At 40.5% G+C, this 17,051-nt stretch overlaps 2 protein-coding genes across 3 annotated transcripts in view; one reads left to right on the top strand and one right to left on the bottom strand.

The window, feature by feature from the left end:
- Positions 1–3,824, bottom strand: part of rsad1 (radical S-adenosyl methionine domain containing 1) — a 68,834-nt gene extending 65,010 nt beyond the window's left edge. Inside the window, exon 1 of the mRNA XM_060942510.1 lies at positions 3,736–3,824. The gene's annotated coding sequence lies outside the window, so the exon portion shown is untranslated. The remainder of the gene's footprint in view (positions 1–3,735) is intronic.
- The window catches only part of btr02 (bloodthirsty-related gene family, member 2), a 23,329-nt gene continuing 9,788 nt past the window's right edge, over positions 3,511–17,051 (top strand). Inside the window, exons 1-4 of one of the 2 annotated variants that reach the window (XM_060942511.1) lie at positions 3,516–3,587; positions 3,885–3,951; positions 11,731–12,031; positions 12,129–12,214. In XM_060942511.1, the coding sequence (XP_060798494.1) occupies positions 3,943–3,951; positions 11,731–12,031; positions 12,129–12,214 (396 nt within the window). In that variant the 5' untranslated portion in view covers positions 3,516–3,587; positions 3,885–3,942. Of the gene's footprint in view, positions 3,588–3,884; positions 3,952–11,730; positions 12,032–12,128; positions 12,215–17,051 lie in introns of both variants that reach the window. The other variant, XM_060942512.1, reaches the window with a different exon arrangement.

The following is a 17,051-nucleotide window of genomic DNA, read 5'->3' as shown; positions in this document are numbered from 1 at the left end:
CTCCAGAAGACTATTAGGACCAAGAAATACTATGACACATTACTGTTGCAATGACTTTTATGTTGGGCCCTTTGTTGATCTATATTGAGCCAGAACTATATCTTACAGAACCAGTTTGGATTATCTGGTGCTAATATGGTGTTAAAATGCACTAGAATACAGGAAATGGCATCGACTTAATTGAAAATGTTCTGGGGGAAGATCCCCAGACCCCCTAGGGATTTATTTCCTTCATACATCCATGTTGCTGTGTGTTCTTCACAGTCTGATGTTGAAATCCACACAGTTCTCATGGATGCTGATCCTAACAGCAAACTAACCTGAGTAGTCTGTCTAGTTAGTCTGTTTTAAGGCTATATAATGTGTCATTTGTATAACATATAAAACGTGTCTAAAGTGCCCTGTACAGTGGTGAGGATGTGCCCTTTTTTTTCTTTCCGCCCCGCCCTTCAAAAAGTCTGTGCACACCACTGCTAATGTGACAAATATAGCCACATGGGTTCGGGAGTACTTCGGAAAACCGTTGTCCCTAAATGCAGTCCACCACTGCATCCAAAAATGCAACATGAAACTGTATTACACAAGGAGGAAGCCATTCATCAATTCTATGCAGAAATGCTCCCGATTTCTCTGGGCTTGAACTCATCTCAGATGGACAGAAAGACAATGAGAACGTGCTGTAGTCAGATGAGTCACATTTCAGCTCGTTTGCAGAAAAACTGCATGTTGAGTTCTCAGTGCCAAAGGTGAACATGATCATTTGGTTTGTTATCAGAGAAAGGTGCAAACGCCAACATCTGTGATGTTATGGGGGGCATCAGTGCCTACAGCATGGGTGAGAAGCATGTGTGTGTGAAGGTACCATTGATATATTGGGACATATATTAGGATTTTAGAGAGACATATTCATCAAGGCAACATCTCTTCCCGGGAAGTCCATGCTTACTTGAGCAGGACAATGCCAGGCCTCATTCTGCACGGGCTACAACAGCGTGGCTTCGTAGACACAGAGTGCGTGTGCTTGACTGGCCTGCCACCAGTCCAGATTTGTCTCCTTCTGAGAACATTTGATGCGTCATGAAGAGGAGAATCAGATAACAGTGATCACAGACTGTTGAGCAGCTGAAGTCTTGTATCAAGCAAGAATGGACAGATATTCCAAATGCAAAACTGCAATAATTAGTATCCTCAGATCCCATACAGGGCGGCACGGTGGTGTAGTGGTTAGCACTGTCGCCTCACAGCAAGAAGGTCCTGGGTTCGGGGCCGGCAAGGGCCTTTCTGTGTGGAGTTTGCATGTTCTCCCCGTGTCCGCGTGGGTTTCCTCCGGGTGCTCCGGTTTCCCCCACAGTCCAAAGACATGCAGGTTAGGTTAACTGGTGACTCTAAATTGACCGTAGGTGTGAATGGTTGTCTGTGTCTATGTGTCAGCCCTGCGATAAACTGGCGACTTGTCCAGGGTGTACCCCGCCTTTTGCCCGTAGTCAGCTGGGATAGGCTCCAGCTTGCCTGCGACCCTGTAGAAGAATAAAGCGGCTAGAGATAATGAGATGAGATCCCATACAATTAAAAAATTTTATTAAAAGGAAAAATGATGTAATGCAATGGTAATAATGCCTCTGTCCTAACTTTTTTCGAGTGTGTTGCAGGCATCAAATTCTAATTTCGTTAATAGTTTCCGTTTACAAAATAGAACTATTAACTTCATTAATACAACCCCGATTCCAAAAAAGTTGGGACAAAGTACAAATTGTAAATAAAAACGGAATGCAATGATGTGGAAGTTTCAAAATTCCATATTTTATTCAGAATAGAACATAGATGACATATCAAATGTTTAAACTGAGAAAATGTATCATTTAAAGAGAAAAATTAGGTGATTTTAAATTTCATGACAACAACATCTCAAAAAAGTTGGGACAAGGCCATGTTTACCACTGTGAGACATCCCCTTTTCTCTTTACAACAGTCTGTAAACGTCTGGGGACTGAGGAGACAAGTTGCTCAAGTTTAGGGATAGGAATGTTAACCCATTCTTGTCTAATGTAGGATTCTAGTTGCTCAGCTGTCTTAGGTCTTTTTTTGTCGTATCTTCCGTTTTATGATGCGCCAAATGTTTTCTATGGGTGAACGATCTGGACTGCAGGCTGGCCAGTTCAGTACCCGGACCCTTCTTCTACGTAGCCATGATGCTGTAATTGATGCAGTATGTGGTTTGGCATTGTCATGTTGGAAAATGCAAGGTCTTCCCTGAAAGAGACGTCGTCTGGATGGGAGCATATGTTGCTCTAGAACCTGGATATACCTTTCAGCATTGATGGTGTCTTTCCAGATGTGTAAGCTGCCCATGCCACACGCACTAATGCAACCCCATACCATCAGAGATGCAGGCTTCTGAACTGAGCGCTGATAACAACTTGGGTCGTCCTTCTCCTCTTTAGTCCGAATGACACGGCGTCCCTGATTTCCATAAAGAACTTCAAATTTTGATTCGTCTGACCACAGAACAGTTTTCCACTTTGCCACAGTCCATTTTAAATGAGCCTTGGCCCAGAGAAGACGTCTGCGCTTCTGGATCATGTTTAGATACGGCTTCTTCTTTGAACTATAGAGTTTTAGCTGGCAATGGCGGATGGCACGGTGAATTGTGTTCACAGATAATGTTCTCTGGAAATATTCCTGAGCCCATTTTGTGATTTCCAATACAGAAGCATGCCTGTATGTGATGCAGTGCCGTCTAAGGGCCCAAAGATCACGGGCACCCAGTATGGTTTTCCGGCCTTGACCCTTACGCACAGAGATTCTTCCAGATTCTCTGAATATTTTGATGATATTATGCACTGTAGATGATGATATGTTCAAACTCTTTGCAATTTTACACTGTCGAACTCCTTTCTGATATTGCTCCACTATTTGTCGGCGCAGAATTAGGGGGATTGGTGATCCTCTTCCCATCTTTACTTCTGAGAGCCGCTGCCACTCCAAGATGCTCTTTTTATACCCAGTCATGTTAATGACCTATTGCCAATTGACCGAATGAGTTGCAATTTGGTCCTCCAGCTGTTCCTTTGTTGTACCTTTAACTTTTCCAGCCTCTTATTGCCCCTGTCCCAACTTTTTTGAGATGTGTTGCTGTCATGAAAATTTTGGCATTCCATTTTTATTTACAATTTGTACTTTGTCCCAACTTTTTTGGAATTGGGGTTGTAGTAACCGCTTACAAAATATAATTAAGTTGGTCAGTAAAATTATTGAAAAATCTTTTCTTTGTACTTTTGTCAGTTAAATAAAGGTTCACGTGAATTAACAAATCACAAATTTTTGTGTTTATTGCATTTTAGAAAATATCCCAATTTTTCTGGAAATGGGGTTAGTAGAAAGTTGAAATTGAAATGATCCTCTGTTCTGTTCATTCCTCCTGTCATTGTATAAGCAGAATGACAGGAGATGGGCCGTACCTGCGCATGTCCCTCCCCTCGACATGAACATACCTGTACACATGATTACAATGTTTTAACTCGCTAGCAGAGTAACTGGTGTGAGAGAAGCTGAGAAGGTGATATCATTCAACACAGCCAAATATCCAGGTAAGATTAAAGCAGGCCACTATTACTAAACTACAGTTTATATTTACACACACACACACACACACACACACAGGAAAGCAAAATGTATATTACAAGTTTGTTCTCATTAATGTCTTCATGTTATAATGAGAAATAATATGATCCTTACCTTCTAGCTCCTGATATTTAATAACAATACGTTCAGTTTTCTCATTTTTATTCACTTATGAAAGCAATGAAGGACTTCTTGACACTTTGAGGTCTTTAGAGATTCCAGAATTCAAGGAATTTCTACTTGAACGCTGATTTGTTTCTCAGATGATGGGAGTTTCTGGTAAAACCTGTTCTCTTGCATGCCATTCATCTGAGAGTTTACATGGAGACGGTGAATATCTCAAGCACAAAGCATTGCCATTAAACACTTCACAAAGCACGTGTTTACTGAATGTACTTTGATCCACTGCAATGATTCATCATGTTTCTGTAGTGCTTACATTCTGAGCAAGTGAAAAATCAGTGGTGTGGCTCTAAATCTGCGGATTTACAATAGTTCTCACGATTATCTTGTTTTGTATCAAAGGTTTTGGGTATCTGTACAAGGAAGTACTGCATGCTTTCAAATGTAAACATTATCTCGAAACTGTGGTGTGGATAGTTTTTGGCACACACCCAGCTTTTTGCCTCTATTGACCTGGCTGGAGGCAGCACGGTGGTGTAGTGGTTAGCACTGTTGCCTCACAGCAAGAAGGTCCGGGTTCGAGCCCCGTGGCTGGCGAGGGCCTTTTTGTTCTCCCCGTGTCCGCGTGGGTTTCCTCCGGGTGCTCCGGTTTCCCCCACAGTCCAAAGACATGCAGGTTAGGTTAACTGGTGACTCTAAATTGAGCGTAGGTGTGAATGTGAGTGTGAATGGTTGTCTGTGTCTATGTGTCAGCCCTGTGATGACCTGGCGACTTGTCCAGGGTGTACCCCGCCTTTCGCCCGTAGTCAGCTGGGATAGGCTCCAGCTTGCCTGCGACCCTGTAGAACAGGATAAAGTGGCTAGAGATAATGAGATGAGATACACTACCGTTCAAAAGTTTGGGGTCACTTTGAAATGTCCTTATTTTTGAAAGAAAAGCACTGTTCTTTTCAATGAAGATCACTTTAAACTAATCAGAAATCCACTCTATACATTGCTAATGTGGTAAATGACTATTCTAGCTGCAAATGTCTGGTTTTTGGTGCAATATCTCCATAGGTGTATAGAGGCCCATTTCCAGCAACTCTCACTCCAGTGTTCTAATGGTACAATGTGTTTGCTCATTGCCTCAGAAGGCTAATGGATGATTAGAAAACCCTTGTACAATCATGTTAGCACAGCTGAAAACAGTTGAGCTCTTTAGAGAAGCTATAAAACTGACCTTCCTTTGAGCAGATTGAGTTTCTGGAGCATCACATTTGTGGGGTCGATTAAATGCTCAAAATGGCCAGAAAAATGTCTTGACTATATTTTCTATTCATTTTACAATTTATGGTGGTGAATAAAAGTGTGACTTTTCATGGAAAACACAAAATTGTCTGGGTGACCCCAAACTTTTGAACGGTAGTGTGTGTGTGTGTGTGTGTGTGTATATATATATATATATATATATATACCGGTATATATACACACACACACACACACACACACACTGGGTACGATTTGCTGGGGGGGATGGGGGGGGATCATCCCCCCCCTCTGGTTTTTATCTCTGCTGAAAAAAATCCTCGGGGACAACCCCGGCAATAAAACAAACCAAAAAAAAGTTGACATGACAGGCATGTTGTGACAGTTTTCTATGGTCTACATTGCACTCACTTTCAAAATGACCCGAAGTGGCAGCTTTGATATTCACGAACGTCCCCAGCAAATAGATACATTGTAGATAATAACAATATCTTTGCGTTCTATGCAGGGATGCAAACAGCGCGCCTTTTGGCGGATGCCGCCTTTTTCACAGCCTATTTTTTTTTTTGTCTGATTATAATTTCAAAGTAAATTCTGTATTAAAATTAATAAATAAGCAAATCCGTTACAGTCCATGAAACAGGAAGTATAAGGATGAGAAAAAAACAGTTTAAATCGGAAAGCTGCGCACAATGTGAACTGCGCCATCAGAGCAAACTGTTCATTTAGTATTCATGTATTTAGTGATTTTCGAGTCACTGTCCATTTAATCCGGAGGGAGAGAAACATCACAGCAACGCGACAAGCAATGCGAACTTTGTTGTGTTAGTGTTCGTGTATTTAGTCAGACAGATAGGAAGATGAATTTACTATCTCTGGTTTAGTGTTCGTTTTCATTTAGTGTTATTCATTTGACATCATCGGATGTTATTGAGCTGTTAGCCTATTGTTACCTTAATTTTGTGATGTTTCATGATTAAAAAAAAAAAAACATCCCCCCTTCTGGTTTTTTGACAAATCACACCCTGTGTGTGTATATATATATATATATATATATATATATATATATATATATATATATATATATATATATATATATATATATATATATATTATGGCATGCCATTCAGGAAATTAATCTTTGAATATATTGAATGAAACATTGAATATATGGAATGAATCCCCGAATATATTGAATGAAACTTTGAATATATTGAATGAATCCCCGAATATATTGAATGAAACTCTGAATATATGGAATGAAACTCTGAATATATGGAATGAATCCCCGAATATATTGAATGAAACTCTGAATATATTGAATGAAACTTTGAATATATTGAATGAAACTCTGAATATATGGAATGAAACTCTGAATATATGGAATGAATCCCCGAATATATTGAATGAAACTTTGATTATATTGAATGAAACTTTGAATATATGGAATGAATCCCCGAATATATTGAATGAAACTTTGAATATATTGAATGAAACTCTGAATATATGGAATGAAACTTGGCTGACGTCATGAAGGCCCTGCCACCGTCCTGCACCAAAAATGAGTCAGTCGGCTCGGGATTTGGTTGCGGCTATTTTAAACAATAAAGACATTGTTAACACTCTGGCAAATGCTTGTGGTTTTATTAGTGTTTACTTATTTTATGTGCAACGAAGCTACGGTGACAGTCATTTCCCTCGTGGATCATATTTGTATAAGGGTATTTTCTGTATATAAAACTAATTTGTAAATTTTGTTTGTCGAGTTTTACAGCGTTTCTCAATATACTCTAATACTCTCCTCTGAGTCAGAGTTTTTCTTGGGACCTGTTGTCTGTCTGCCGAGCTGTGGGAGCGGGCAGAATACAAAGTTTCATTCCATATATTCAAGGTTTCATTCCATATATTCAAAGTTTCATTCAATATATTCAGGGATTCATTCAATATATTCAAAGTTTCATTCCATATATTCAGAGTTTCATTCCATATATTCAAAGTTCCATTCCATATATTCAAAGTTCCATTCCATATATTCAAAGTTCCATTCCATATATTCAAAGTTCCATTCAATATATTCAAAGTTTCATTCAATATATTCAAAGATTAATTTCCTGAACGGCATGCCATAATATATATATATATATAAGCAGAGCTCCTGATGAGTTTATGAGCAAAATATTTACAAGAGCACAAAATCAACCTGAATAGAATAATAATATTATCGCACCATGAATGAACTATTGAATTGTGTCGTGTCGTGTATTTCACCTCAATAAATCACTGCATTGTCTTGTGACAGTGAGACCAATAATGAGAGACGCATCGCAGTTACGATACATATTTATTCCTTTCTTTGATACCGCATGCCATGCGCCAGAAACAACAATACCACATTTATTATGGTGTGACTCTTCTGGGTGCCTGGTGGACAGCAGTGAACCAGCGCTTTCACTTTACAGCACTACCAATCAATATCAAACCTGGTACGTCAAACAGTTGAGTGGTTACATTTTCATGTCCATGCACTTTGGAGCTTGGAGTGCAGCACCATTAGGACTGATTACCATGCACCTGTTCCTGATTAGAGGTCAATCACAGCGCATACATATTAGGGCTCTTAGTAACACACAAATTTTGCGAAAACCTTGTATTTTGTATCGCTTTTCTGGTTTTGACCCTGTTTGTGTTTTTGGACTGTGAGTATTGTATTCCCTCTGATATCCTGTCTGTGCCTCACTCCATCACTGCCTGTTTTTGCCTTTGTCTACGTTTTGGATCTGTTTGCTAGCATGCTTTCAATAAAACACTTCATTCACTTACATCCGTTTATCAGCCTTATATGACAGAAACTGTCAACTGTCCAACAAGCTAGTGGACTAATAAAACTGTTTTAACTAGTTTTATATGAAACTGTCGTGAATATTTTCTGTAAAATGTGTTAGTAAATAATCCTACATTATTTTTTAAAAAGGAAATTAAAAATAAGCGCTTGTCAAAAACCCATCTATCTTATGGAAATAAAGATACAAATTTTGTTGTCTGGTGGTCAAGTGTTTTATGAGATACGTTGCCTTTCACTTACGGTCGGGTTCCCTGCAGTGGTACACGTACGTCGTTTGTATGTATGGACGGACATCGTATGGTCAAAGCCATCAAAAATTAGGTCAATGCATTTAGCTTAAGTAAGGCACTGTTCCACTAATAATAATTATTGTTTCATTTGCGCTAGCAGTGCTGGTGCAAATTGTTACTCTCACTGAGGACCTTTCTACTTTCTTCTTCTTCTTTTTATTATTCTCCTAACGTTTTTAGGATGCTATTTCTCCCTCAGTTCTCAACCAATTATCACCAAATTTCACATGAAGAATACCTCTGGGCTGAATTATGTCGCTATGACTTTTGGTGCTGATCCGGATCACTAATCTGGAATGATCCATGAAAAATGGGATTTTTTTCAATCACTTATAACTGTCAATTTTCATGATTTTCCAATCAGTTTTTTTTTCAGGGTGACGGGGCGCAACTTTTCCTCACTAAGCGTCATTTTCTATCTCTTACTGTTCCGGATCTATAGGGTACGGTGACCAGACGTCCCGGTTTGTAACAGCTAGCGCAAATCACTGTGACTTTAGTCACAGTCTCTATCTAGTTATGACTTTCAGATGCTAATGTAGATATCATGCATGCTGTAGTTCTTCACACTATGGTGTGTCTTAACTGTATTTTATACCACGGCACTGTAGAATTCTCGATTCAGGTCAGAAGATGTTGATTAATTTTCTGTAACAGCAGCCGAGACAAGGGCAGCACAGTGGTGTAGTGGTTAGCGCTGTCGCCTCACAGCAAGAAGGTCCGGGTTCGAGCCCCGTGGCCGGCGAGGGCCTTTCTGTGCGGAGTTTGCATGTTCTCCCCGTGTCCGCGTGGGTTTCCTCCGGGTGCTCCGGTTTCCCCCCCAGTCCAAAGACATGCAGGTTAGATTAACTGGTGACTCTAAATTGACTGTAGGTGTGAGTGTGAATGGTTGTCTGTGTCCAGGGGTTAAATTGGGCCGGGGCTGGCCGGGGCTGTCCGGGGCTGAGCCCCGGCACATAAGCTTGGAGCGAATGGCATATGATCACGCACACATCAAAAGCAACAAACCCTTTTCACGATTTTCGGTTCTGAATAATTAAATATCGTTTTATTAATCAATAAACCCATGACTTTTATGAGATAGATCATAGTTTTCCTGATAACAAGACGACCTGTCAAAGCTATTTAGAACAGAACTTGCGATCGGAGATTCTGGTTTCTGGAACACTGCGTGGGTTGCCAATTCCGCTTTTTATAAGCGACTTTGGGGTTTCTTTTTTTGTGAGCTCGCTTTAAAAAAAATCAGAAGTCGTGGTTTGCGGGTTTTTGGGCTTGTGTTTCAGCATTGTGACTTGTTTATAATTTTCTCCGTACACCGTCTCCCCTTTTACCTGCATACGATCCTAATCCATCAGAGGTGCTTGAACGAACTGTCTGTGCATTTGGCGAGTTCAATTTCCGTAGTCCCCAGTTATCGACAGAAATTAGCCAGGGGGAAGGGGGAGATGTCAGTTCATTATCATATTTTTTATTATTAAAAACAAAATATCAAATAATACTGAAGAGGGGAAAAAATAATACTGATCTAAATATGTTGTGTTTTTATTTTTAGACAGTATGTGTTTAGCAAAACACATACTGTCTAAAAATAAAAACACAACATATTTAGATCAGTATTATTTTCCCCCTCTTCAGTATTATTTGATATTTTGTTTTTAATAATAAAAAATATGATAATGATTATGTTCACTGTATTGTTAATATTATTAGTGTTTTATTATTTATTGTTAATATTTAATTTAATGTTAATTTATTATTATTTATTGTCAATATTATTAGTGTATTATTAGTGTAATTATTATTGTTATTATTATGTATTCAATTATTTATTTGGCATGTGGTGCTTTTTGTATTGTCTAGAACATACATAAGATGAGCATATTATAGCAGCAAAATAGAAGCACAATCATTTGAATGCAGCAAAAGTTTTGCTGCATTCAAATGATTGTGCTTCTATTTTGCTGCTATAATATGCTCATCTTATGTATGTTCTAAACAATACAAAAAGCACCACATGCCAAATAAATAATTGAATACATAATAATAACAATAATAATAAATGCTTCCAATGTTATAGTGTTGTTTGTATTTGGTTGCATTCACTGCAATGAATATATTTGATTGACAATTTGACTGACAGTGTTTTGGCATATTTAACATTTATCCTCCAAAATAAATCAACTGTTTTGGTTTAAGATTGTGCAAGCCTTCAAATTTTCTCACTGAACATTTCTCCTTCACATTTTTCACCTGTAGGCATGTGACAAGATTTAACATGATATTGCTCAACCTACCTCTGTAAAGTCAGCTAACAACTTATTAAAATGCACCAGAATTCAGCAAATAACATGTATGATAATAAAAAACTTCTGGGGGAGGACCCCCAGACCCCCCACTAATCATTTCCTTCAAACCAATGTACAACAACCTGTACAATCTGTTACATTGGCCAACCAATCTACATTCAAACTGCCATAATGTGTAGGGGGGCACTACAAGACACACATAGGCCTACAACACACAGATAAGGTGTATATCTCTGTGCAATATGATATGGTTATCAAATTAGAGGGTTATTTTCCAAAAAGTATATTGGGGCAGGGCGGCGGGGGCAGGGGCGGGTACGAGGCAGAGCCCCCCCCACATAACCAATCCCAATTTAACCCCTGTCTGTGTCTATGTGTCAGCCCTGTGATGACCTGGCGACTTGTCCAGGGTGTACCCCGCCTTTCGCCCGTAGTCAGCTGGGATAGGCTCCAGCTTGCCTGCGACCCTGTAGAACAGGATAAAGTGGCTAGAGATAATGAGATGAGATGAGATGAGATGAGATGAGATGAGATGAGATGAGATGAGATGAGAAGCTGAGACAGTAGTTCTAACTCTAATTCAAATCAGAGGTTTATGTTAACCTGCTTCCTCTAATATGTTATTGTTTCTATATTAACAACTTGTGCAGGGACAGGAACTTGTATGGCATCATCATTGATATGGTGAAGATTTCTGTAAAGAAGTGTTAAATAGTATTTTTGAAAACAGAAACTCTCCAGTGTCAGTGCTTCAGGAAAAAGGGAGTGTTCCGGACAGTGGAATTTACACTTCGCGGTTTCACAATAACATGATAAGCTGCGGAGGTTTTTTTTTTTTTTTGTCTAAAGAAAAATTAGAAAGGCTGGTGACGGAACAACCATTTATAGCTTCTATAACTTGTTTCATGACATTCCATACAATTCAATGTAATTATAAATATAAATGGATAAAACATTCCATGTGATGTTGTTTAATAAAAGAAAAATGGTTCCCGGTGACAAGCTGCTGTGGAATTAGAGGAATAAAACACTTCACTTCAGGGTGGAGTATTGATTTTTCTTCTAACAGAACATTCTGTCATGTTTGAACTATTCCTTCAGTGATACGCATCATGTGGGAAAAACTATAGCTTTGGACATTGCCCTTGGATCCGTGACACTTTTCACTGTATTCATATCCTGTGTTGTTTTACTTGCTGGCTTCCTGGATGCTTGATTCGTCCGACTGCAAAGGTGTATATTGATGGAACACTGATTAAACTTGACCTGACTTGGTTTAAGTACGATAAATATTTTCCAGGGAATGGCTTCGACCTTTAGCCTCCTGTCGAAGAAGCACTTCCTGTGCTCGTTGTGTGAGGACATCTTCAGCAATCCGGTCACAACACCGTGTGGTCACAGCTTCTGCAAAGTGTGTCTGCGCAAATACTGGAGCCGCACCATGTCGGGCAAATGTCCTCTCTGCAGCAAGGCCTTCGTGTCCAAACCGCACCTCAGCGTGAATCGTATACTGGCAGATGTTACAGAGCACTACAGGAAATCACGGATAGACGGAAAAGCCAAATCTGTCAGTGTGGATGGGCTTTTAAATGATCCTGTAGGTAGCTTTTTGGGGGAAGAGATTCATAAGTCCTAAAGTGGCAGTCGATTTTATACTAAGTGGTTTTATTGTGTGATTTAAAATGTATGTGCAGGTAGAGAAAACAGATACAGATGTGGAGCACATGATCGAAGAGAGGATTCAGAAAATGGATAAACTCAGGCACTCTCTTAAAATCCTAAAGGTGAGTCTGTCAATTTTCACCAGTGAAATGAACCTCAACATTATTAGCATTAACATATCTCTTCTTAATATATCCAGTACTTTGAATGTAAACAAATATTCAGAATGAACAGATAACAGACTCAAAGGAAAGTGCTATCTACCCTCTTCTGCATACCGTACATGAGCTCACCAATGCCTCTGATTGGATAGCATAGATGGATAGACAGATGGAATGGATAGATGACATGTTTATTGAGAGATAGCACTTGATATTCTACAGATAATATACACGTGGCTCTCAGTTAACGGAAAAGAAACGAGACCGTCAATGACGACGGAGCTCACTCCGGCCCCATCTAGTCCAGAAGGAACGATCTAAAGTGGGCCACTTTGCGCAATAAATGTTGCAAGCTATATACACTATATACAAGCTATATAGAAGCTACGTATATCCATCCTAGGAATACCAACCTATTTGCCAAAAAGAATCCAAAACGGCGAGGAATTAACCGAGAAGAAACGATTTTTGTTGAACTGCTCATTAAGGCTTAATTAGTCCATAATGTCATTAATAATTGTAATGACGCAAATCTGGGTAGAAGTTATATGCACCCTAGGTCCCCCTACCTTCATGCTAGAAAGAATCAAAATCGGTGAAGAACTGAGGGAGAAGAAGTGATTTGTGTGGAAACTGCTCGTTAGGGCTTAATTACTCAATATCTTCATTATTAATTGCAATTATACAAATTTGGGTAGGAGCCATATGTACCCCAGGCAGACCTCCCTTCCTGCCAAAAAGAATAAAAATCGGTGAAGAATTGAGAGAGAAGAAGCGATTTTCATGTGGACGACGGACAGACGATGGACGACACATGATGGCATAAACTCATTGCCTGCCGGCCAAATGAGCTAAAAAATAACAATAGTAATAGGAAGAAAAAATCTGTCATAAAATTGAACAAAAATGATTTCCAAATTATTTACATTGATGCATAGTTTTCACGGAAAGACAGTCCTGATGGTGCTTGTGAATGCCGTGAGAGATTTGCATTGTTTTACTTCCAGAGGAAGTAAGTTCCACAGTTTTGCAGCACTGAACGTGAATGGTTTATCACCAAAAGAGCGATAAAAACATGGCAGGATAACCTTCGTGTTTGCATGTCGAGTGTTCTTTCCATGGATCGCTGCGAAGTTGACAAACCTTTTCCTGAGGTATTCTGGAGCAAGACCATTAACACTAAGGCGCATTTCATCACGGGCGATTGCTCTAAGACAGGGGTGTCAAACCTGATCCATAAAGGGCCGTGTGGCTGCAGGTTTTCATTCCAGCCATGCAGCAGCACCCTGATTTGGCTTATTCAATCAACTGACACACCCACCCTTTAATCAAGGGTGGGTGTGGCTGCAAGTATTTGACTGTGTGAAGACAGTTCAGTTGATTGAATGAGCCAAGTCAGGTGTGCTGCTGCATGGCTGGAATGAAAACCTGCAGCCACAAGGCCCTTTATGGATCAGGTTTGACACCCCTGCTCTAAGACAACGAGGGAGGCTCAGCCTCCTCTAAAAATGACGAACATCGTGTAGGCTCCTCAGTGGACTTCAATGGCATTTGGGAGCTATGCGCTTGTCAATCTCAAAATGCAAGACGGTTATTGGACAAATACTGCGAAAACGCCCGCCCACGGAGTCTCACGGACTCCCAGCCTCAGTGGACTTCAATGGCATTTGGGAGCTATGCGCTTGTCAATCTCAAAATGCAAGATGGTTATTGGACAAATACTGCGAAAAAGCCCGCCCACCGGACTCCCAGCCTCAGTGGACTTCAATGGCATTCGGGAGCTATGCGCTTGTCAATCTCAAAATGCAAGACGGTTATTGGACAAATACTGTGAAAAAGCCCGCCCGAGGGACATGGCAGTTTCCGCGAGGAGACTGGTGATTGGTGAAAGCGGCCAGATATTTTCTTTGATTGACAGCTCGTTTCAAATATAGACAGGCAGCGGTGAATCTCAGTTCAGTCCCATGCGGATTCACAAGTGCTGTGGTGTATTGTAAGAGATCAGCTTACATTTCGATTTCATTCATTACATACAGTTTCTACCAGCTTTTTTAGTTTGTATATATTTTCATTGTAAATAAAGTGTAAATATGGTGTTGTCAAGTTTGCTATCTTAGTTCCAGAAATTTCGTTTATTTGAGTGACTGAACTTGAACTTGAGGGGGCTAGTCAGCTAGCAAGAAAGCTGCGCACGGATGCCAAGCATTGCTGATTTAATTTTGGCGAAGCCATTTGCCAGTCTTCCTTTCGAGGAAAAAATTAAAATTAAAGAGCAGGGTAGACCAACGCCTCAAATTGACTTGGTGAAAAAGGTAGGGAATAATACTCGTTCCTTTCAGCTCTCCTGGTACGAGAAAGTGAATTGGCTAACAGCAAGTGACCCACATCAACAACAGTAAATAGGCTACTTTAGTAATATGTCATGGATGGACCAAAAATATAGAATCTATTTAAAATGTTTATGCTGAGTATATTATATTGGAATATATATTTCTCTGGATATGAATTAAACACAGCTACAATTTGGAAAACATTTTTAAACAAAAACACAGCCGAGAACATTTCACACTACAGACCTGGATTAAAAGTGAAGGGTTATCAAAATTGTCAATAAAACATTTCTCAGTCAAAATAAGTAAAATATAGGGAAAGTGTCATTGAATGAAATGTGTGGCACCCAGCTCTATGCTTGGCTCCCCAAGGTCAGTGCTTGTGCCTATTCCAGAACACTCTGCTGTTACTGCTGAGGTTCCTGACAAAGAGCTGCTTTCAATAATGATCAATTTTTAAACAACATGCCACAATTTTAAAATATAAAATGTTAAAAGATACCCCTCCCCCCCAACACCACCATCATGTATATTGGACAGTAGCCTAATGGGCCAAAAGAACCTGTTATTTCACAGTTTGTGACGCTGCCAACAATCAGCCAGATCAGAGGCAAGAGTATGGGCAAAATTGATGTGTTTTCTTTTAAAATCTGGAAATATCGTAACCGACCAGCCTCCCCTGTTTGAAAGACTACCATCCGCCACTGCATTTCATGTGTTTTACTCGAGTATGGAATGGCACGATATCAAGTTCCTTAAAAAGGCTTTCGGATGGATGATCCCATGCCACGTCCATGATGATTCTCGCAGCATGCTTCTGGAGCATAAGCATAGCATCCACATGTTTCTTGAAGGTCTTTTCCCGGACGGTTTCACCGTAGTCCATGATGGGCTGGATTAGAGTGTCCAAAAAGGTTTTCCTGGCTGTTCACAAAAGAAATTCCTTGAAATGCTTTAAAAGACCGAGCCTTTTTGTGATTTTCTTAGTCACATACTCCACATGGCTGTCCCATGATAATGTATTATCAAAATACAAGCCAAGGAGATCAAACGAGGAAACTGTTTCGATGGGATTTTCATCTAGCCTAACATGTCTGTGAAGATTCTCAGTCATCCAGGTCATAGTAAACTGTGGGTGGTAGAAAAGAGCAACTGGACTTGCCTGAAGATTCTTGAAAACGTTTCACCTCTCATCTGAAAGGCTTCTTCAGTTCTGACTGACTAATAAGGAGTATCAGATATTTACCCTCTCATGGATCAGAATCAGAATTCTGATGACAAGCTCATCTAAGGTGTCGTTGAGGCATCATGTTGGTGAGCCTCCAGTGACCACACCAACATGATGCCTCAACGACACCTTAGATGAGCTTGTCATCAGAATTCTGATTCTGATCCATGAGAGGATAAATATCTGATACTCCTTATTAGTCAGTCAGAACTGAAGAAGCCTTTCGGATGAGAGGCGAAACGTTTTCAAGAATCTTCAAGCAAGCCCAGTTGCTCTTTTCTACCACCCACAGTCATCTAGCCTAACTTGTAATGCCTTGTTATCAGTTTTGATCTCCCGGAGCTTGGGGGCACTGAAAATGATCATTGATTTTGTTTTTTCAGAGTTAAGCACCATATTGTTTTCTCTCGCCCACTTGTTAACTTTAGATAGATCATTGCATAAGGCTGCTTCCATCTCATCCAGGTTCCTATTCAGTGCAAGCTGGGTGGTATCATCAGCATAAATGTTTGTGCTGGACTTCCCAGTCAGTAATGGGAGATCGCTGATGAACAACAGTGGGCCAAGAGAGATGTATGTCCCTCCCCTCCCATACGGATGGCTGTGGCATCATTGGGATTCAAACTCACGATCTCCTGATGCTAGGGTGCCCACTTTTCTGTTGTGCCACTTATGCCGCTTTTCCACTACCAACGCGGCTGAGTCGGGCTGAGCCGTGCCATGCTGAGTTGGGCTGAGTCGAGCTGAGCGGGGCTGTTGGAGTTGCATTTCGACTACAACCGCGCTGAACCGTGCTGGCTGGAAGTGGGTGGACACATTGGGTGGAGTTAGCGAAAGTGGGTGGACGTCACGTGATGTCGTTAGGCGGCGCAAACAGTGACATCAGTGATCTTTTAAGCGGTAGTCTCACGACCCGGATAGTAAACAATAAACATGGAGTCGTTAGTGTTGCTGGTCTTGGTGCTGTGGCTTGTTGTCACTGACAACGCCAACAGATACTGGCAAGAGCGTATAGATGAGGCGAGGCGCATAAGGCTTCAGAAATTCTCGTAATTCGTAATTCTTCTTCTTCCGGGTTTACGGTGTTTACAGATCCCAGCGTGCTCGCGGGGCGTGTGTGGGCATGTGAGGACATTCCTCCTCACCAATCAGTGCACAGGGGAGTGTCTGCTCACGCCCCTAGCCCCACTCGGCTCGGTTTGGCTCGCTTCAGCCCTACTCCAAAACCGTGCGAGTTTTG

This window comes from Neoarius graeffei, chromosome 16 (genome assembly GCF_027579695.1).
Source record: "Neoarius graeffei isolate fNeoGra1 chromosome 16, fNeoGra1.pri, whole genome shotgun sequence".
NCBI classification, from domain to species: Eukaryota; Metazoa; Chordata; class Actinopteri; order Siluriformes; family Ariidae; genus Neoarius; species Neoarius graeffei.
Note: the sequence above shows the minus strand (reverse complement) of the source record. Positions and strands in the feature narration are given on the sequence as shown.